The sequence below is a fragment of the Rattus norvegicus genome, chromosome 13, assembly GCF_036323735.1.
Source record: "Rattus norvegicus strain BN/NHsdMcwi chromosome 13, GRCr8, whole genome shotgun sequence".
Taxonomy (NCBI): Eukaryota; Metazoa; Chordata; class Mammalia; order Rodentia; family Muridae; genus Rattus; species Rattus norvegicus.
In genome coordinates, this window is record NC_086031.1 from 93,687,401 (window position 1) to 93,710,952 (window position 23,552).

General features: G+C 42.9%; 1 protein-coding gene across 4 annotated transcripts in view; it reads right to left on the bottom strand.

Moving 5' to 3' along the window:
- Window positions 1-23,552, bottom strand: part of Smyd3 (SET and MYND domain containing 3) — a 556,948-nt gene that overhangs the window by 446,127 nt on the left and 87,269 nt on the right. For 2 of the 4 annotated variants that reach the window (NM_001025762.1, XM_063272547.1), the window contains exons 2-4: window positions 13,676-13,739; window positions 2,550-2,657; window positions 1,068-1,125 (exon numbers count right to left, since the gene is read on the bottom strand). In NM_001025762.1, coding sequence (NP_001020933.1) covers window positions 1,068-1,125; window positions 2,550-2,657; window positions 13,676-13,739 — 230 coding nt within the window. Of the gene's footprint in view, window positions 1-1,067; window positions 1,126-2,549; window positions 2,658-13,675; window positions 13,740-13,847; window positions 14,190-15,116; window positions 16,671-23,552 lie in introns of those variants that run through there. The other 2 variants (XM_039090987.2, XM_039090988.2) reach the window with 2 other exon arrangements.

Sequence of the window (23,552 nt, forward strand, 5' to 3'; positions counted from 1 at the left end):
TCAGGATATGGCCCTCTCAGGTCAGTTCAGGGTGTCTGGAGTGACCTTTACTGGAGCAAGACCTCCTGTTACAAGAGTCTTTCTAGCTGGAGCATTCTCGATCATGAAATGTTCAAATCAGCATCACTTGGATAAGCACGACCCAGCCAGACAGAAAAGGGACTACTTGGCTGATGGTCCCCGCTCAGTGCGTCTAAGAATAAAGCAAGGGCTCATCTGCTGTCCTTTAAAGGCCAGAACTTCCTACTTTCAATGCAGAGTTTCACTTATTCTCGAAGAAAGAAAAAAAAAAAAAAACCAAAACAAAACACTTGTATAGCGTTACAATAAAGACACAAAAAGGGGTTGGGGATTTAGCTCAGTGGTAGAGCGCTTGCCTAGGAAGCGCAAGGCCCTGGGTTCGATCCCCAGCTCCGAAAAAAAGAACCAAAAAAAAAAAAAAAGACACAAAAAAACTCACAAAACTAACATTGTCCCATATACCCTATACTTATTAATTCTTAACAGTACCAACCCCCTAGCACTGTTTCCTTATGCAGATGGTCCACATGCTCAATTACACTATTCTGTCTACTGTGTCTCTTCACAAACCTTCACAAACCTCAATCTACACTAGTATCAAGTAGGAAAAAAACCATGTTAGCTGTTTATAAAAACAAAAACTTCCTTTAGGTTTCATGTAATGAACACAGAAAAACAAAGTTGCTGTTAAAAGCAGTTTGTGAAGGCAGCCCAGTGGGTAAATGTGTGCCCGTCATGAGTGAGGTCCCAGACCAGTGGTTCCCAACCTTCCTAAGGCAGAGACCCTGTAATACTGTTCCTCGTGTCGTGGTGACCACCACCCCAGTCATAAAATTATTATTTTTGTTGCTACTTCATGACTGTGATTTTGCTACTGAGTGGTGCCTCAGCTCCTAAGACCTTTGGAAATATGTGTTGTCCAATGGTCACCACCCTCAGGCTGAAAGCGGCTGCCCGAGACCAAGCCTCTGGAAAGGTGAGAGAAAACGGGGTTCAGCAGATAACTGGCAGGATTAGTTTTAAGAAACTAATGAATGATCACTTACTGGACTCCAGATCATAAAAGGAATAAAGTTTCTCTGACTCTGACGGCTTGCCATCCATCTGTGAAGGAAAAGGAGAAAACACTAAAACCCAGGTAAGTGCCTTGATATGTAATTGTGCACCTCTGGCACACTTGGATCCTCTGGTGAAAGTGTTTGCTTGACTGCTTGTTTTGAGACATGAAGAGACCACATCACTATGTAGCACTGGCTGTCCCAGAAAATACTCTGTAGACCAGGCTGGACTGGATCACTCAGAGGTCCACCTGCTTCCATCCCATGAGTGCTGGCATTAAAACTATGAGTCACCACACCCAGCTACAATTACACTTTTAAGATCATCTTTATAGATCATTTATCGCTTTTCTTCATAACTTTAAAAACATTTTTAAAAAAACATTTATTTGTGTGCGTGCGTGCGTGCAGATAAAAGGGCAACAGTCAGCAGTCATTCCCTTTCTCCCATCGATGGGTTCCAGAAACAGAGTTCAGGGCATCAGGCTGGACAGTGAGCATCGCCAGGTCCTAGTCGTGCCTCCCGGTCTCTACAGCACTTTTTAGAAATTGCTTAGTAACAATTTTAAAATCTAACCTGCAACTTCACCTAAGCAGTTTTATCTCCAAAGAAAAAACTCCTTTACAAGAAATTCCCACTATAAAAGTCTCTATAGAAGTTTGGGGTAGAGATGAAAGGAAAACAAAAATTCAAAAGTCAATGAATATGTGAAGAAACCAAATTGGCCCTGCAATAATCTGAGACGTTTATGCTACAGCCCTCGAGGAACAATCTAGAAGCTTCTTCAGGGTAGGGCTCCAGTCTCTGCTGTATTATAGTGGACAGGGCTGCTGAAATCACAAATCCTGGCTCTATTTAAAAAAGGGGGAGGAGGAAGAAGAGAAAGAGGAGGAGGAAGAAGAGAAAGAGGAGGAGGAAGAAGAGAATGAGGAGGAGGAAGAAGAGAATGAGGAGGAGGAGGAGGAAGAAGAGGAGGAGGAGGAAGAAGAAGAGGAGGAGGAGGAAGAAGAGGAAGAGGAGGAGGAGAAGGAAGAGGAAGAGGAGGAGGAGGAAGAGAAAGAAGAGGAGGAGGAAGAAGAAGAGGAGGAGGAAGAGGGGAGGGGGGGAGGAGGAAGAAAGTGTCAACTATATTATTATCTAATTATGCCCTCATTTGAAAGGACAATGAAGACTCATACATGCAGTGTATTCATGGGAAAAAAGTTACAGAAAAACACAGTACAGTTGCTAATATCCATTACCTCATGCACTCAAGAAAGAGACTGTACTATGTCTATTGATAGGGACTGTGCACCTCGCTGCCATCAAGCCAGTGACTGACAGGAACAGGAGTTCCTTATCTTAGTCCACTGCCTGGGATACTCCACTGTCCACCTTAACGTGAGTGCTGTCCCACCCTTAAATATGAACAGGAACAGCGACTGCTTTTGTCAAGTCTGACCCAGGCACCTTCCGTGACGTGTACTCACCAGTTTGACGACTACCCTGCCCAGAAGTCTCACGGAGTCGGGCGGATACCTGGGTTTGCAGCTTTTGAGGCATTTGCATTCCCGCTTGTGGTCCGGCCAGGCTTTTTTCTGTGAAGACAAGAGCAGGAAAGGGCATCGGAGGGGAAGTCAACTTTCCTTCCAACCTGTTTTCAACACCGAGAAGCATCAACATTAATTTATTTTTGACAGCCCAAAGAGAACTATAAAGTACAAAATGCACTTTGTAATACTGCATAAGGTCTAGAATTTAGTCTCTGTCAAGAAAGCAGCCATTGCACAAAGGCACAAACACCCCGGCCTCACACTGTCCTTTAAATTTGGCCTCTGGTCATTATAAGGCTGGGATACTCTACAGTAAGAATCAGCGGGCCTTTCTTAATTCCTAAATTCAGTATTAGGTAATGTATATAGTAGTATATTAAAGAAAGAATCACCAAGGCTAAAAAAGTAAATCACAGGGAAAGGGAAATTTTTTCCGTAAAAAGTCAGATATACCAGGTGGGCTAACAGATTCAAAACTATAAGACAGTATAAGGTCATACTTATGCCCTGGCTTGATTATAAAAGATCCCTTTTCATAAAAGTGTACAGTTTGGAAGACAAATGTTCTGATCTGCTGGAGAGAAGAGCCTCGGGCTCGGTCAGGGAGCTAGACGTGAGCAGACTGAAGGGAAGGATGTGGTCCCTGAGGACAGGACAACAGCCAGAGCGAATGTCTCATAAGTTCCATCGCAGGCATATCTGACATCTAACTCATACTGTGTTCTGGTGAGCCTTTTGCTACCAAAGACTACTGTGTCAGTCTGGCCAGGCCCCTAGTAACCTGGGGTTGGGGAGACACTGCTGATGAGCCCACCGCTTCCACTACCAAGTCCACTCAGGGTTAGTTGCTCACGATGACCATGATGATCGTGCTTAACGCTCTGTAATCTTTCATCCCAATGCTTACACCTCACTCACTCACATCTCAGCAGGACTACGCTGGTTCCACTTTAGGAAGTATGAGAAGAACAGAGCATGAGGCAGCCCTGGCTCAAGCCCGACTGCTGCCAAGGATGGGAGGAGGAGGGGGAGGGGTGGGGGAGGGGAAGAAGGCGGAGGAGGAGGAGGGTCAGAAAGAGAACCAGCATGATGAGCCTATAAACCAGGCACTCAGGAGGCTGAAGACGCAGATTAGGAATTTAAGGCCGTCTTGACTACATAATGAGTTCAAGTCTGCCTGTGTTTCATGAGGCAATGAAAGTTACGTAAGAAATTGTGCCGGGCAGTGATGGCACACATCTTCAATCCTGGGCCACCTCATCCAGCCTTGGTACGAGGGTTTGTGCCTAGTCTTATTGTAACTGGTTAAACTGTGTTTGGCTGATATCTGTAGGAGGCTTGCTCTTTGTGGAGGGAGGAGAAAATGCAATGGGGATGTAATGGATGATGATGATGACAATGGTGATGACGACGATGATGATGATGAGACTAGAAATGATCAGCTCGGACACTTGGCAGAATTTAGAGAATTCTCGTCAAAAGTAACATCTGGTCTTTAACATAATGAACACTGCTCTATCTAAGTAATAAACAGACACTAGGAAAAATGTTCCTTCATTCTATTCATGAGTCCTTCTGTGAAAATAATGAGCAGTGTGCTTATCCTCCCATCGGTTTTAGAGGACTGTAGACACTCATTGTTTTTAATCTATCCAAAAGCAGGATCAAGTCATCAGTCCTAAACACAGAACATGATCATACCACTTGGAACTGTTTCATTTCAGATGCAAGTTTCTGGCTACTCCATGTCTTCTAACCATGATGATAAAAATCGGGTTTTTAAAACTATTTTCTCAGACCTGCTGCTTGGACTCTTACCATAAAGCTAACAAAGAGAAGCCCACCAGTGAGCCTACTAAGCTGTTCCACATGCTAAGACACTCAGAAACGATGGCTGGCACTATCCTCCCTCTACAAACTCACCTCGATGGCGCATTGGACTTCAGTGAACACTGCTTTCTCAAATGATGGCCAGTTTCCCTATATTCTCGCTCTACTGCCAACCAAGAACACAATTAAGTTTGTTCACAACACTGACTGGGATGTTTTCTGTTCTCACAGATCAAAATTAACAATGCTATACAACACACACAAAGTATCATGGGAGATAAAGGAAAAACAAGCATTACGGTATGAAGCAAAGACAACAGGAGGTTTGCGTTTCAGATGAGAAAAGGAAATCAAAATCTGTGATAGAACACCACGTGTCGGAGCATTCCGGACTCGAAAAATAACTTCAGAAACTGCAAGTCTCCGTGGCTTTCACAGTATTTATAACTGTTACAAACTAATCACATGAGAAGTTCCCAATGAGGACAGTACCAATATTAAAGGAAGGTTGCCCTGGAAACTGTTACTTTTGTTTGGTGTGATGTTGCAGTGCATGACAGACATTTAATTAGCAGAAAACGAGAATCCAGACCTCCCACGGAGGACACTTCCACAAGAGGAAAACTAATCCCAAAGGCAACAAAGTTTCTTATGTCCTTGGAGATATGCTGTGAAGGGAAAAGTGTGTTTCTGATTGGCTCAGCCTAGAACTAAACCTTGGTTTGCTTGTTTTTACATAGTCCTTACAGCACTGAATTTTGTCCTTGTCAAGTCAAGGAAAGACTGAGAAGGTTCGTCAATGCTTTATAAAGCTGGATCAGCTAAGGCCATAGCTCCTTTACCAGAGTTGCCAATCCTGCAGGCGCTCCATTATACATGTGTGCTTCCTTCTCAGAGCGGCTCTGTGTGTGTGCCTCGGTATTTCACTAATTATGTCTTCCAGTCTCGTCATGCCTAACGACTTACATAACAAGACACATTATTTTTGTTACTTTTTTTTTCTCCTTATAAACATACAAATGTGAGCTGGGTGTGATAATGCACGCCTTTGATCCCAGCACTCAGGAAGCAGAGGCAGGCAGATCTCTGGGCTATACAGAGAAACCCTGCCTCAAAAAAAAAAAAAAAAAGTAAACTAAAGTGAAGGATGATGTCATACAGGTGAAGGCAGGTACAAGGGTACAAGGGTACAAGATAGAATGAGGCCTGTCATTGGACAAGAAGGAAGGATGGGTGGGAGAAAAGTTTTAGAGAGGAGGAGACTGGAACCGGAAGGAGGAGAAAGGCAGCCAGGAGAACATGGAGGTGGATGTACGATTCCTCTCTGCACCTTTCTAGGTTGTTATGAATATTTTTAAGGGATGGATGTGTACAGGGCTTTGTATGTCTAGATGAGCAAATTATATCTTATCAATTATTGTGTTGTGGTGGTTTAAGTTCAAGAGAGTGTGTGGTGGTTGGAGACATGTGTACGGTGGCAACCTGTCTTGGGAACTGGATGGGTAGAGAGATTGTTGCCGGGCTCAGAGAGAAGCCATCGGCAGTGTGATACGGGATGGAGCAGAGCGGGTGAGAGGCTTTGCTGACTGAGATGAAGATGTCCACCAGATATCTTGGGGCACTGCGGTGCCGGACCTAGTGTGGGGGGGTGGGGGGCATCATTTTTTATAATTTTACAGCAACACTAAGTAAATAATAATAATAGATATACAAATTTAGGTAGACTGCATTAACTATTTTCATTTCAATATAGTAAGAGGGCAATAAACATAATTATCATAAGATGTAGAGACAGGTCTGAGAGAGGCTAAAATTCTCAAACCTAGAATAGCCCTACATGCACCAAACATATGTAGATATATATTATCTGTTTAAATGCTCTAAGAAGTACCCTAGAAACTGTGTCTGTTCATGAAATAAAAATGGATAGTGGAACGTTTTTATTACATTTACTTATTAATGTGTGTGCACCTGTGACGTAGAGACGTACATACACACATACATACATGCATGTGCCTACGGTGAGTGTGTGGACGCCAAAGAACAGACAACTTGCAGGTGTCTGTTCTCACAGTCCCCCATGGATCTCAGGCACCAGGGTTGGCAGTAAATGCCTTTAGCCACTAGGTCATCTCCCCAGCCCCTGGACTAATTTTAATCACTGAAAGGCATTCAATGTATACCTCGCACCACTCACTACAAGGGGTTCCTAAGAGCAAAACTCAAAGTAGGCGAGATGCCCCACAATCTGCGGACAAGAAAAGAGACCTGAAAGTTTGCATTCAACTCAAGAGCACTTGGTAGCAAGTGAGTGACAGCCCCACCTCTGTGCTTGGAAAGGCCCGAGGTTGGATCACAGGCCCGGGGAGGTGGGAAGATCCGCAGAGCTGGAATCTGGGAATCCGAGAGTAGATGTGGGGCAGGTTGTCAGATGGCTAAAACTAAAGGGCAGTGATCAAACTCTTGCCTAAAGATTTCTTTTTCGAACGCGGGAGATTCAGTGACAGAATGTGCCGTGCCTGTTCAAAGTGTTCGTCAACCTCAGAAGACACCAAGGAGCCAATACTGATGCAGTCGCACTACACAGCAGGACAGAAGGGGGAAGCATGGGAGCGCAGTCAAGCAAGATTTACAGAGGCAGGGGACTGACAGCTCTGACTGAGGGCCCATCATTGCCCTTCAGTGCAATTGGCTGATGTTGGGAGTCAAACCGCAGGCTTAACTTCCTGCGTTCCTCCTGACTGGTGGTAGTTAGGGAGTGACTTGTAAACTAGTGTTAGGTGCAGGCTAGTTGGGGAGGAACCCGGAAATTAGTGCTCAGCGCAGGCTTCCTGGATAACTCTAGTTTAACTTTAGGTTCTCTAAGATGGGGCCTGAACCCAAGATGGAGATGGTCTGGTCTCTCAAGAGCAGCACAGTTCACCACACATACCGAGCACAGCAAGAGCCCTTCCCACCGACCCTTACTCAGAGCAGGAAACCAAGGCCGCAGACAAAGAAGGAATGAGGCCAGGAATGTCCACGGGGGCACCAAGTCATGACAAAATGAAACAAGTAAATCATTCCATCTTTAGCAATCATCCTATCTTGGTTAGCCAAAAACCTTATAATGTGGGGAAATAATAACACGAGGGTCCCAGAGTAAGCCATCGTCACCCAGTACAGGGTTCAGAAAACTGCAACTTATGTAAGTCAAATCTTTGTGGCCACATTTTGGGAAGTTATACTAGAAGACAGCCACGCTCCGTAGTTGTACCCTCTTCGTGCTAAGGCCGAGAGGAGAAGTCTCTACCAAGTCATACGGCCAAGAATATTTACCACACGGCCCTTCACTGGAAAAGAAGAATTGCCAAACCGTGATCGACAGAGAAACCATAACAACATGGTCAACGTTGTGAGACGCATAAAATGAATTAGACCCTTCCACCGGAATCTCTATAGTGAGGTAACCAAAATATCAACAGCAGGTTCTGTGTGACCCTGGCGGAAAGAACATTTTACTTCCCTGGCACGAGTAATTGTTAAGTCTAATCCCCAAAGTCACCAGTGCTGGGGTGGCTTGCCCTCATCAGAAGGTCTAAACAGTTGTAAAAAGATAGGGTACAGAAGCAATTCAGGGGGACTCCAGGGGTATCACAGCCAAGTCTGAGACAGGCTACCCTGCCATGGGAGGACTCCGAATGAAAGCCTGTGTTGCTGATGGAGAAGGAGTAAAACATGACTGGGACATATGGGATTGAGGGGGGGACAGAGGGAGTCAACCAAAGGCTTATATTGCTTACATATCTTAAAATATCTCCCTTCTACTGGCATGATTTAGGCTAAGCAATGGAGAGTTGAGGTGAAAAGTCCAGTTTAAATATGATGCTAAGGCTGTCTGGACCATTACTGTCTTCTATTTGGTCCAACTCTTACACCGACAGGTGCTTTCCCAAAAGAGGGAGCATGTGACATATACCTGTCATCCAAGTACTCCGAGGCTATTGCAAGAAGCTCTTAGTTAAGTTATCTTGGGATATATGAATTGAAGCCTGTGTGGGCTACATAGTAAGACCCTAGCTCAGAAAACTAAAACCACAGGGAAGAAGAGAAAACAGAATCGCTGCGAAGAAGATATTTAAGGAAAGGCAGGAAAATAATGAAAGACAAAAATAGGAAAAGCACAAGAAACAGAAAACAATAACAGACATGATAGATCCTGATACAGTATAACAAGAATCACTGTGAATGCCAAGGACCTCCAGGCACCACTGAGACTGTCAGGAGGGACCAAAAATAAAACTACAAGTCCAGCTAGGCAGGGGGGTGCACGCCTTTAGTCCCAGTACTCTAGAGGAAGAGGCAAGTGGATCTCTTAGAGTTCTAGGCCAGCTTGGTCTCAGAGCAAATCCAAAACAGTCAGAGCCACACAGAGAAACTGTCTCTCAGGAGACCAAACAAAACAAAACAAACAAACAAAGACTCTGTAAATCCTATCAGCCTGAGGTCTGAAACAGCTTTTCCTAAACTAAACAAGAGGCTTAGCTTTCTTTAGTAACCCCCATTGGAGTATGGTATTGCAAACAAACAACGGATAAAAATCACCCTATGAAAGGCTTACTGACAAAGGAAGAGTTTCCTACCGTAAAAGTAAATCAAATCACTGGCTAACTACACAGGAAATGCTGACCCAAAAAAATGATTCATGTGCTAAGGAGAAATATAATTGCTAATATGAAATAGAACCTCTCTATGCAAACCCAGTGCCTTTCACGAGCTCATAATCAGAAATGTGATCTAGAATCTGGTTACATGCTTTGTTCGAATAGAATTCGAATAGAAGCATAAATATCAGAAGTCAAACTAAGTCCAGAAAAGGCAAAATAATACTTAGAGGGTTTGCTTGAGATTGGGTCACTTGCTACCAATATTGTGGTCAGTTTTTACATTTTGAACAGTTCTTAATATGAAAACAGCCTGTCCCTCCTTTTCAGTCTCCGAATCACCTGGGATGGTCCGTTATGCCAATATGGAGAAGGGTTCCCACACTAGGAAATATATGATGGATGTCCCACCATCAGGCAGGCAGGGGCTCAAAGCCACCAGAGAAAAAAATAAATCTTGTCAGGATCAGGACCAACACTATGTGCACAGCCGTGGGTGGTGGGCAGACAGACCGACTCATTGACTCATTCCTCGGACACAGACACAGCCTACTGCACTCACAAAAAGAAACATTGTCTCTAAAAACCGAAGTAAAAGGAGAAACTGTCCGTTGTTTCAACCCTGTACCTTAATTTCTATAATGAAAATGTTCTTGTGCTTTATGTTTAAAAGTCAGATGTAAATGCTGACGGCAGTGACAGCATCCTTTGAGCAGAAAGGGTACGTTGCAGCCTGAAAAATGGCCCCCAAACCTTTCTCAAGACAATGTGCTAATACCATAGGTACATACGAAAGGCTCAGCTACTGGCAGGTCATGCCCCTCTGAGATAAACGTTTCCTCCTACAGTCACATTCCCTACATCAGTCTCCATTCCACATTACTTCCCGTTCAGCACTCCTCATCGTCCTCATAGTTCAGTTTGTCAGTTTAATTCTGCCCAGCTTTATGGGTATCCATGATAATTACAGCGCTTAGCTCTGTACCTTAAGGGACAGATAACTGGAGCAGTTTAAATGCATATGCTCCGGCCAATCTCTGCCTCCCCCCGCCACACCCACGCAACTCCCCACACGCACACAAACATATATTCTAGCTGGCATCATATATTTCATCTCACTGGCTATTTTCCCATTACCTTGCACATTGTATCTAACAATGACACTGTTATTGATGTTACAGTGAATATGTAATAAAACATATGTGCTACGAGGAATCAGTGTGGCACACCCACACGCTGACTCCCTCCACTCCTTCTAATCAGATAATGGTTTTTTTCTTCTCTCTATGTATTATTACAACTGAACAAAGTAGCCTCGGAGAAAATATATTTGTAAGAAAAAAAATGGGGAAAAGGAAAAAATAAAGGCTTGGGGCCGCTGAGATTACAAATGAAGTTTCCAGAAGATGTATGTCAAATACTATGTTGATTCATCATTTCTATACACACTGCACCTGATCAGACATTTGCAGAGACGTGGGGCCCATTTAACCAGGGGTAGGGATGGGCTGAAATATAACCCAGAATAGATTTTCTGTGATTTATCTTGTGAGGAAAGGCATGCATTTATTCGTGTTCTCTCTCTCTCTCTCTCTCTCTCTCTCTCTCTCTCTCTCTCTCTGCTTTTTATTGTACTGTTAATAGTCTTATAGGAGAAAGCTGAGATCTCGTTATGACAAAATATTTGGTGTTACAAATGAAATGAATAATAAAAATATTTTTAACATTTATATATTAACAGGACTATGTTGAAGTTTTATATTTCTGTGTGTGTGTGTGTGTGTGTGTGTGTGCGCACGCGCGCGCGCACACACATTGTTCTTATGTAAGACATGTGCCTGTGTGTGAAGATATGAATGCAGGTATGCACACATATGTGTAGAGGGCCAAGGTTGAAATGGACAGTCTCTCCTTGACTGCTTTCCACCTTTAGTTTTGGAGACACAGTCCCTCTCTGAGCCTGAAGTTCATGGATTCCAGCTAAACTGGAATGGCCAACGAGCTTCAGAGATCTGCCTCGCTCCACTCCCAAGTCCGTCTCCACTCAGGTCACAGATACACACTTCCGTATCTGATGGTCTGAATTCAGGTGCTCACACTTGCCCACATACACTTTACCGGCTGAACCATCTCCTCAGCTCTTGATTTCGACTTTAAAATGTTTCCATTCGGTATCTTTTGAACACAACAGAAAGCAGGTGGAGCAGTCTAAGGGATAAAGATCTTTCTGGGCAGGAATCACAGTGACAGTAATCAGCCAGGAAACAAAGGACAAATAACAGTAGATAATAGAAAAGCAGATGTAACCAGACAGTTACAGCAAGAATAAAATGTACATTTACAAGGTAAATATAAAATCTGGAAATTTTATGTACATTGCTTCCCAAAATCCAGAGTGTATCAATTATGAAGCACAAAACAATTTACTTGCTTTTCTGAGCTGTTTCCTTACAGGTCAGCTGAGCGTGTCACCTGTAGCTAATTTACGTAAGATTCTTATAAACAGAGCCTGCACACAGCAGATGTCTGTCAGATATTGGCTCTCATCAGTACAGACTCAGAAACCGAGGCCTGACTTTGTGTTTCCTAAGAAATTACTTAACTAGGAAGTGGCAGAAGTACATTGAATCTTGGATGCTCTGACATTTTTGAACATGGATTTTTCCCATTAAAATCAGTTTGCATCCTGAAGAAACTAATTTCAAAGGAGAAAATGAGATAGCAAAAGAAAAAAACTCCTGAGAAAAATGGTCTAGATTAAAAACGGAGAACTCTACATGAGTGCCTGTGCACATGAACACACAAGCAAACACACACACATCCCATATAAGTGATTGTATCCCACATGAGTGTCTGTGCATACAAACATACAAGCAAGCACACACACATCCCAAACACACAAGAAAGCACACACACATCGCACATAAGTGTTTGTATCTCACACAAATGTCTGTGCACAAAAACATACAAGGGTGCACACAAACACACAAGCAAACATACACACATCCCATGTAAGTGTTTGTATGCCACATGAGTGTCTGTGCACACAAACACAGAAGGGAGCACACGCATATCCCAAAATAAGAATGAGCATGGGACCACACAGACACAAAAGTTTCAATTAGACTTTTTAATGATACAATTCATTAGAGCATAATTATACCTCTTATTAAATGATTAATCAAAAACTTTGAAGAAAAGGTCATGCTGAATGTTAATTATACATCCTTAAAAGAATTCCAAAGATATTAACGACCATATTCATTATAAATTAATTTAATCCTTAGGAAGGCAATTTGGCATTATCTTTAAAAATTCAAAATGCATATATGTTTTTGCTAAAAAATATGATTAGAAACTTATCATTAAATTAAATTTTAGAAGTATACAAGACTATAAAAATGATGTCAGATATATTATTAATACCTAATTTGGAGGAAATCTAAACATTCATTAATGAGGAAATTATGATCATGGTAATATATTATATATATTATATATATATTATATATATATTATATGGTGATACCAAAAAAATCTCTAAATATGAAAAAGGAAATGAAGGCTTAGAAGAACCTGTATCAAGGGGCTGGGGATTTAGCTCAGTGGTAGAGCGCTTACCTAGGAAGCGCAAGGCCCTGGGTTCGGTCCCCAGCTCCGAAAAAAAGAACCAAAAAAAAAAAAAAAAAAAAAAACAGATACAGGTTGTTTTGATACAGGTTCTTTTTTTTTTTTTTTTTTTTTTTTTTTTTTGGTTCTTTTTTTCGGAGCTGGGGACCGAACCCAGGGCCTTGCGCTTCCTAGGTAAGCGCTCTACCACTGAGCTAAATCCCCAGCCCCCCTGTATCTGTTTTTATAAACACATATGATGTTCAGATATGCCTGCACAGAAACCCTAACAATGAATGGTGTGATGGTTTCAAACTGAAATGTGTCACCATGTGCACGGATATTAAAGTAAAGGCTTGGTCCCCAGCGGAGCTACTGGTAGGTGCCTGGATAAGAAAAGCACTGATGTCATCAGTGAACTAGTCATTGGATTCATAGCTAAAGGGGCAAGTAGGAGGTTGTGTTGGGGTAGAAATGGCCAATGAGTACCTGGCTTTGATTAATGTGCAGCTAGTGCGCTTCTCTCTCTCTCTCTCTCTCTCTCTCTCTCTCTCTCTCTCTCTCTCTCTCTCTCTGCCTCTCTTTCCATCCCCTTCTTCTTTGACAAAGCCTATTCAAACTATACAAAAACTAAATTTAAAACTAAACAAAAAATAATAAGTTAAAAAAAAATCGGGGCTGGAGAGATGGCTCAGCGGTTAAGTGCACACCGACTGCTCTTCCAGAGGTCCTGAGTTCAAATCCCAGCAACCACATGGTGGCCCACAACCATCTGTAATGGGATCCGATGCCCTCTTCTGGTGTGTCTGAGGACAACTACAATGTACTCATATACAATAAATCTTTTTTAAACATCAGTTTTGTTGTTGTTCTTAGAAGAGATGAGAGGAAAGGAGACGTAGACCCGCAGGTGTAACAGAGAACAAATGCACAGGTGAGGGGTTTCGAGCGTTTGCTCACTGAACAGCTCAATAGCCTTACCTGACACTTGGCGCTGCAGTATTTGGCAATCCGGCATTGAGAACACCGCATCAGCTTTTCCTTCCTGGTAAGAACAAGTAGTTCTATGTTAGAAAATAAGTAAGAGACGAATGACAGCAGAAAGAAAACACAAGGCAACACACTGATGCGGACAGCTCTGCCTACTCCTCACATCGGATCCTTGAAGACTTAAGATGGTTTTTGAAGCTGGAACGATGCTTGTCGTTCAAGCGTGAGGACCCGAGTTTGGCATCTCAGCACCCACACAGAAGCTGGGTGTGGCTGTGTGCACGTACATCCCCACTGCTAGCAAGAGTGGAAGCATGAGGATCCCACTGCATGCTGGCCATGGTCAGCCTAGTCAAAACAGTGACCTCCAAGAGCAGTGAGAGAGCCTGTGTCAAAATAAGATTCCGGAGAGCAACGAACAAAGATGCATAAAGGTGACCTCTGGCTTCTAGGCACAAGCACAGATAGGCAGGTGCTGTGGATACACATGAACATACGTGCACGCACACACACACACACACACACACACACACACACACACACACACACACACGGAGCCAAGATTTGCATTTGTAAATGGCTGAACATCCTCTTTCACCTTCCACGGGAAACATCTGCATAGTGCTTATTGGCTGTGGTATACCGTTGTAATTTCCTCTCAGCTGGATGGTGAACAGCTCCATTGTGAAGCAGAGTAGCTATGACCCTCAAGAGACCCAGGGAGAGGGCAACATGAGTCCCAAGAGACCGTCAGACTCATCCACTCCCCAGAAGTCTACTCACTACTGAGAAAGTAAATGGCTGGATAAGGTAGGACTTCTCTGTGCTACGAGCTGTCCACAGGATAATGGGTAACCTGACATCAGAGCTGCCTGTCAGTTACCCAGGTTCCTGTAAGTCACCTCAGAAAACTCACTGGCTCAGCAAGCTGCACTTGGGTGGAATCCTTTCTTTGGTTGGTCAGTGCCCTCTCTATCTAGGATGGACATTTCCGTCTTCCAAAGAAAAGTCAGCCGACAACGATATTCAGCATGAATTTCACACTTAAACCTATTTTCAAGTATAGAGTTCGATGGCACTGGGAACACTCACATCTAGAGTGTTCAGACAAAGCTCAGGGCCCAATAAGTCCAAAGTCTAGTATTCGATCCCCGGTAACAACAGCAGCAGACTATTCACATGCTGAATGACCGACGTCCCCACTAATTTTCTTTCTAAGCTAAATTTAATTGATGTGTAAATATATTCTTTTTTTTTTATTAACTTGAGTATTTCTTATTTACATTTCGAATGTTATTCCCTTTCCCGGTTTCCCGGGCAAACATCTCCCTAATCCCTCCCCCTCCCCTAAATATATTCTTATCTAGACATTCAGCCTCTCAGCGTGGGAATGTTACTGTCGCCACAGGGGATCCAAAGTCAAATACATCACCTGACGAACATTGGGCTCCTCTAATCTGCAGTGTACCGGACAAGATGGGTATTTAGAATTTTGGATTGTTCTTCAAACACTACAATATTTTAACTGGGGTGATGAGATGTTTTAGAGATGGCAACCAATTCTAAACATCAAATTCATTTTCATTCTGTGCAGACTTTGTGTATATAGCCTGAAGCGATTGCCGTTTCAGCTCGCTTGTGACTAACTGCTGCCTGATCTATAAGGTCAGTGCTGGATTTTCTACCATCCTGTGGACGCTCGAAATGTCTCAGATTTTAAAGTGCCTAAGATTTCAATCATCTGCTCGTGGATCTTCAAACTGTACTCTGTACGTTTTTTAAAAAAAAAAAAGGTTATGAGTCATCTCCCCAGACTCTAAAGTCATACATCCTAGGTCCTGAGCTTACCCAACTTAATAACATAGTCCTGCTAAGAAATGATTCAGAAACTCCACTAAATCCTACTTCAGACAGGCAGGATTAAGACCGAAAGGCATCAAGAGTTGTTTTTCCCAAGTCACTTGGGCAACAGAATCAGGCATTTAAAAGGCTGAATCATAAAATTAAAATCAACTTGGAGACATTAATGGTGGCCAACAGAGAAGACAGCAGAGTGGTGGACAGTCGGGGCAGGCCAAAGCACCAACTGCCAAAGTGTGACTCACACACACACACACACACACACACACACACACACACACAGTGTATCGTCTGGAAATTCGCTGACTAAGCAAATAAGGACTAAGTAACTTCATGATATGACTGTGTTGTCACAAATCTTTTTCAAGCACCCACTGGCCACTTTTTCTGTTTGTTTGTTTGTTTGTTTGTTTGTTTAATGTATGAGTTCTCTATATGCATATACACCTGCATGCCAGAAGAGGGCATCAGATCCCATTACAGATGGTTGTGAGCCACCATGTGGTTGCTGAAAATTGAACTGAGGACCTCTGGAAGAGCAGTCAGGCCTCTTAACCGCTGAGCCACCTCCCCAGCACTTCCTCCCCTCCACATGCTTTTTCCAATTGTTTGTTTGTTTGTTTGTTTGTTTGTTTGTTTACTGGCCACTCTTTAAGAGTACCTGTGAGAGTAAGTAATACCAGTCATTTTCTCTAACAATGAAGGAACTAGAAATGAATTTTTACAAAACCCAATACAATCTCTACTGAGTGAGGCAAGCTTCTATACAGCCTAAAGAACTGAAGAGTCACAGTGGAGAAGAGATATTTCCAGTAAACAACTAGGGAAATGCCTAAACTTGTACCAAAATAACACAGAAAATGTTAACTTTAAATATTCATGTAAAGGGGGAAGAAAACCGAAACTAAGTGAGGTAAATACGCAAATCAAGAACTTAAAAGAGAGCCAGCCAGTGATGCACATCTGTAATCCAAGCACTCAGAAGGCAGAGACAGGAGGATTACTTCTGAGACACTATCTCAAAAACACACAAACTACAACAATAACAAACACACAAATGTTAGACTAATAGAACACCAAGGAGAACAAAGGGTAAAAACTACAATTGTAAGACAAATGTTTTAGATGAAATAGTACAAAACACTACAGCAGACTGGATGAATGTGATGGTTTGTGTGTGCTCAGCCCAGGTGTGACCCTGTTGGAGTAGGTGTGTCACTGTGGGTGTGGGCTTTGAGACCCTCATCCTTGCTGCCTAGAAGCCAGTATTGTGCTAGCAGCCTTCAGATGAAGATGTAGAACTCAGCTCCTCCTGCACCATGCCTGCCTGGACGCTGCCACGCTCCTGCCTTCATGATGATGGACTGAACCTCTGAACCTGTAAGCCAGCCCCAATTAAATGTTGTTCTTATAAGAGTTGCCTTGGTCATGGTGTCTGTCCACAATAGTAAAACCCTAACCAAGACATGACACAAGAAAGAAAACACTACCCAAGATTCCATCAGGATGTATAATCAATCCTGGGGAATGACGGCTGCAAGGAAAACTGTCTCTCCAGACCTGATCACCTCTCACTAGCCATCTCCATCTACAACAAAACTCAAAAGACCGGTCAACGGAAACAATTGCCAACGGCTCTGAGATCCGACTTAAGTCAGTAGTATCATAGGAGGAAATAAGACTAAACAGCTGTCGTTCCAACGGACCATAAGCAAAAAAGTATGCCAGATCTCGGAAAAGAAGACCAGTGTGAAGCGAGAGGAGCCAATCGGAGAACAGAAGGCAAAGGTCAGGAAGAGGACGAGAGGACCACAAGACTGCCTGAGAGGACCACAAGACTGCCTGCGTCCGACTCGCCTCCTCAGATTCAGCCCTTTATACTCCCTTCTCTTTGTCTCGTTCAGAGGTTACTTCTGCTGCCCCCACTACAGAGAGTGTTTGTGTTCCTCTCTAAGAAACAGCGGATTCGACTGAGAGATCTGCGAACGCTGGTGATGAGCAGAGGCCAGTACGGGCCCCTGTTCTCCGCTTCCCTTCACGGCCCCCAACAAGCAGCCTCGGGTACATCTTAGCACACAACACTGTGGCTCACAAAACAAGGTGAGCCAGCCAGAGTAACTGAATAATTTAACTCCTGCTTGCTTTGGCCGGAAATCCCGAGTACGAAGCTCACTTAGATGATCACGATTTTTATAAACGAGTACGTTGATTTTAATCCTTGGGTTTCAAAAGCACTGTTAACTGAATCCAAAAGTTCAGAGCCTGTTTAGGCCAGCCATTGATCCTGGGTAGGATTTTACTTTACTCTTGGGGTGAGCTTGGAGTTGGGGGGTGGGGGGGGGAAGGACCCCTGCTGAGAAACTCTTGAAGAGCAGAAGTAAAGGGAGGAAGAAGCAGAGTCAAGGCCTGCAGGCATTTTAGAAAATATTCTCCTCCCTCCCTCTTTTCTCAAAAGCACATCATTCAATCCAAATGAAGAACAAAGCCGCACTTCTTGAGAGTGGCAATGAAAAAAAAAAAAAAAATGCGCACATCAAATCAAAACCAGAACTAACTAGCAATCTTCCAGAAAAGGGGCTGTTTATTTTAGGCAATTCCTGGTGCTAAAAGGAGAAACAGTGAATGGGAATAAAGGACCGATTTTATCTAAATTGAGACACTTTTTCTGAATGTGGCAGAACTCTAGCAAAATGTCCCAGAAGGGTGAGGCTCCCGGTGGCCCCGCATGCCAATGGAGAATGGAGGAACCGCAGCACAGCAAAGGGGAAGTGGCTTGCAGAAGCTGCCTCCTCTGGTGCTCTAGCTCCTGGGAAACCAACAAAGATGGTGCACACGTTATGCATAGGGAAAGTGTGGTCGCCTCAGAGGGGCAGAGAAGGATGAATATTTAATTTTCAGGTTATAGGAACATCCCTTTGCATTCCTGTCTTAACTGAGACCAGATTGGCTGTGCTGGGGACCAGTACACAGGCACTTCTGTTTGTACACAATTCTTAGCACATGAGACAAAACGATAAGAAGCCAAAAGTGGTGATTTGTTTTTTCTTTCAAGTTAGTGAAAAGGAAAAAAAAAATCTGTGTAGGGAAAAAAACAATGAGTCTGGGTGTACAGTAGTCGACAGAGTGCTTGCCTTAAATTGGATTTCCCAGCACCTACCAGCCTTGTGCGGGGGCAGAAACCTCTAATCTCAACATGAACGAGGCTCTAAGGAGACAAATCCAGCTTCCCAGTGATTTATCTGCTTCAAACTTGGAAGCCAGTTCTCCACACGATGCTATCAAAAGTGAGTTATCCTGAAATGTGGATAAACTTCGGCGAGCGCCCACTGAGTCACAACTGATTGTCAAAAGTGTCATATATATCCACACTCAGTTTTCTGTCTTTCAGAGGAATTTCTCAATGAAAGTAATCTGGACGAGTTATCACCAGTGACAGTAATAACCTCTTCTCCCTCTACTTAAGACACAAACACTAGTGGTCCACTTCCAACGAAAATAATTTTTTAAATTATTTTTCTTACCAAAATAAGTGAGATCTTTAAATAAAAAAAACCTACTCTCTAAACAACTAGTTTTTTGGTTGTTGTTTGTTTTGTTTTGTTTTAAAGAAAAGGGAGCTAGAGAGAGGGCCCAGTAGCGGAAAGCACTGGCTACTCTGGCACAGGACCAGGATCATCCGTTCCTAGTGCCTACTTAGAGACTAACAGCCATCATAACTCCAATTCCAAGAGATTCGGCGCCTTCTTCTGGCCTCGGGAATGTCTGTGACACTCACATATGCATGTAAACTTCCACACATACACATAAAGCAGAAAGGAACTCCCTGTCACTTATTTACAGGGACACTGGTGGGTAGAGCACAGAGTGACAAATCCGAGGGAGCTTCTTGGGTTATTCACTGTCCTGAGTGCAGCAGCTCCTGGGGCATAGTCCATAAGTTCTTTCTCCCAAGGACAGGCCGGGCCATGACTGACTTCTATGACAATGTAAGTCAACAAATGGTAAACAAGAAATTAAACTGATCGAAATTAATTGTTAGTTACAAATCAATAACTAAATGAGTGTAAGGGAGTCTACAGTCTCTGGAAATCAAAGGAATTAATGGGTCCCCTCAAATCTCAACTGGTCGGGCTTTCTGTGGGTGGCAAGAGGAATCTATGCCACTAAAACAATGAACGCAAGTGACCAGACAGAGGTAAAGAAGCTTCCAGAATACTTATAGAACACAAAGACAGGTCAAGAAAAATGACTTCAGCTGGTAAGAGTGCTTGGTGCTCTCCTATAAGACCTGAATCAGTTTCCAGAACTCACACCAGGCTGCTCACAACTGCATGTAACTCCAGCTCCAAGAGAATTCACACATTCTTCTGGCTTCCACAGGCAGACACACACACACACACACACACACACACACACACACACACACACACAAGCATGGTATCTCCCACATTCCCTTCATACATGGCTTAATGAAAAACCCACTTTAAATGTCGTACACAGAGCAAAATTTGCCTATAATACAATGCATAATATAATACACTGGTCATACAGGGCTCTTTTTTTTTTTTTTCAGAGCTGGGGACCAAACCCAGGGCCTTCAAGCGCTCTACCGCTGAACTAAATCCCCAACTTCCGTACAGGGCTCTTTTAAATGGTTTTCTTGCTTCTCCAGAAAGATCCAAGTGTGGCTGCCCCATCATGGAAGACACCTGGCATAATTACCACTGAGCCTCGCTCGGCCCAGGCACTGACTATGATAACACATGTGGTCAGTAGTCCTTCCTTCTCTGAGGAACACCCACCCTGAGCAACACAGCCTGGTACACTCAGAAACAGCTCCACAGTGAGCACCCCTTCATACATACACACACACACACATACATACACACACACACAAACACACATACATACATACATACACACACACATACATACATACATATACACATATATACATACACACACACATACACACATACATACATACACACATACATATACACATACACACATACATACACATACATACATACATATACACATACACATGCATACATACATACATACACACACACACACACATACATACATACATACACACACACACACACATACATACACATCTCAGGTTTAAGACTAACATCCAGTGGCCTTTAGCAAGGTGAATAAAATATCCCAGCAGACCTTGGGAAAGAAATCTGAGGTGAGAAACATGAGAACTGGGTAAAACTTCCATGACTCTAAATTGCCAAAGAAAAGACATTGATTTGAGCGAACTGACTCATGACCGCACACCTTCGAACCAGTTCTAAGAATGATTCCCTGTGCAGAATTCCTAGGAAAATGCTGTTCAAGCTAGGGAAGTCTAAACCAGTCTTCAGGGAAAACGCACATGAGGGGTTCTGATGGCTACAATGGCAGCTCTCAAGGATAAATCCCATGGAGAAAATAAAAAGGCCTCTTTTTAAAACATGGATAACTAGGTAAATAAAGTCCAAACATTATTTTCATAGAAATATGTATCTTTACAAAATTTCCAAGCTTGTATCATTGAAATCAAGGCATTAGGATTCATTAAAAATGGTAATGCCGTGTGGCCAAGTGCTTGGCTGGTTCTTCACAGAAATTCTACACACAGGAAAAAAAGATTATCTCAATTAAAATCATGCTATTCTTCCAGAGTGACAAAATTACTATAACTCGAACTAAACAAAAAGATGATCTAAAATGCTAAACATAAGATCTCCCTTTAGCTCGAATATTCAAAACAACTTAGAGATGGGATCTTCCATTTTTTTGTTGCCAAATAGTAATTATGCTGGTTTGAGCCCAAAGGCCTTTTTCAAAATTAAAGAGATTCACTCTACCATCCATATAACTAACAAATGATTTTTAATACAAAGCAACAGATGTGGTCAAAATAATATAACTCATGAGAAAAGGAAAATAGAACTGATTTAGGTTTGTTCTCCCGTGTTCCCTATCGCTTTAGTTCACAATTCTAGCATATAAAGCAGAAAATAAGAAACCATAATGACTAATATTTCAGGGAAATTGAATCTCCTATTCACTGGCACCAAGCCCTCCTAGAAGGAAAACAAGTAATTTAAATCCTTACTAACTCTCAAACAAAGGCATAGCAAATATCTAGGTCACGTTAGTCAGCGAGGCAGCTATCCACTGGGGAGCTTCCCTCTCAACTGTCCTCACATCCCTAAATTAAAGCCACTGTCTTTATGGCGAGCATGCTAAAGAGGCACACAAATTCCAGTGTGCCGTGACGAGCCACAGTGAAAGCCCGTAAGAGTCTGTGCAGGAGGCCGTGGAGGGAGCAATGTGTGACTGCTCTGAGACATCACGGACAGCCACGGTCAGTTGAAAGACAACTCGTGCACGGGGTTGGGGATTTAGCTCAGTGGTAGAGCGCTTGCCTAGGAAGCGCAAGGCCCTGGGTTTGGTCCCCCAGCTCCAGAAAAAAAAAAGAACCAAAAAAAAAAAAAAAAAGACCCTATCTCAACAGGAAAAAGACAACGTGTGCACAGCTACAGCAAGAAAAGAGTTTTGAGAAGTCAGGGGCTGTGGTGATGGGCTGTTAAACAAGAGTGGATGTTAGGGCTGTAGAACTCGAAAGCGAAGTTAATCCCTTCAGTGATCTGAGCTCACATTCTGAAGTGCAAACCTACCCACTACTGACAGAGAAGGCTCACAAATGCTCTTAGCTCAACTTCCTTCCAGGTAAAGCGGGAGCGCGCGACTCTGCAGACCATGGGAGGTGGTCTACGAAGTGAAGGCAAGATGGTGGATTTCAAACAGGCTCTTGGCCACGGAGAGAAAAAGAGAGTTGGCTGAGTGTATCTTCAAAGTACTCATAATTGCATGTAAGTCCATGCCACATAAGATAATTTCACCTAAGCAGACATATATGCCACACCTGAGAGGAAGGGGGGAAATGTCTCTCCCAGGGCAGCTGGGAGCAAAGTCTACTTGTGTCTAGTGAAGTCCACTCACTCAGTCAAACAGATGACTTACAAGTACCACTTTAAAATTCTGCGATCCAACAGCGAGTGACCCGTTTTGAATATTGTCTGGAAGCCTGTGCCTCACTGCTCGACAGACATTCATTGAAGCTTCTACCAATTCAATGCACTGGCTGACTTGCCTGTCTGATCAAGAGCTAACTTGTAAGCAGTAAAAATGTTTTATGCATATTTCCTTTACGGAAGTTAAAGCCAGGGGAGACTATTAAATCTCCGATGATATTAAGAGGCAATTATGACTTGTACCTTCCATTTGCCTTGTGCAAGGTATCTGTAACAGGTTTAGGAGCAAATTAGCATTTTTTTTTCCTGAGAGCACAGATTCAAACTTTCCCCATTGCATGAAGAATCATGTGCTACAAGGTTTTACAAGTTGTAGGTCCCTTTGACACACACACACACACACACACACACACACATACACACATATACACACAAACACACACACATACACACATACACACATACATACATACACACACATACACACACATACATACACACACATACACTCACACATACACACACACATACACTCACACATACACACATACATACACACACATACACTCACACATACACACACACATACACACATACATACACACACATACACTCACACATACACACACACATACACACACATACACACACACACTGACACACATACACACATACACAGACACATACACACACACACACACACACACACACACACACACAAAAGCTGGAACCAAAATACCAAAAGAATTTTTCCAGTAATCTCCTTTCAGACAACTCTAGAAATACAACTTTGATATCCTAAAGGCATTTGATTCTCTCTAAATCTTAAAATCTAAAGTAATAAAAACACTTCTGCCCAAAGATTCGAATCAAGTACCATTTAAGTGCTAAGTACGGCTAATAACAGACGCCACATAGCCTAAACACTGTGAGGATCACAGGTAAAATTCCAGTGAGCTCTAAATAGC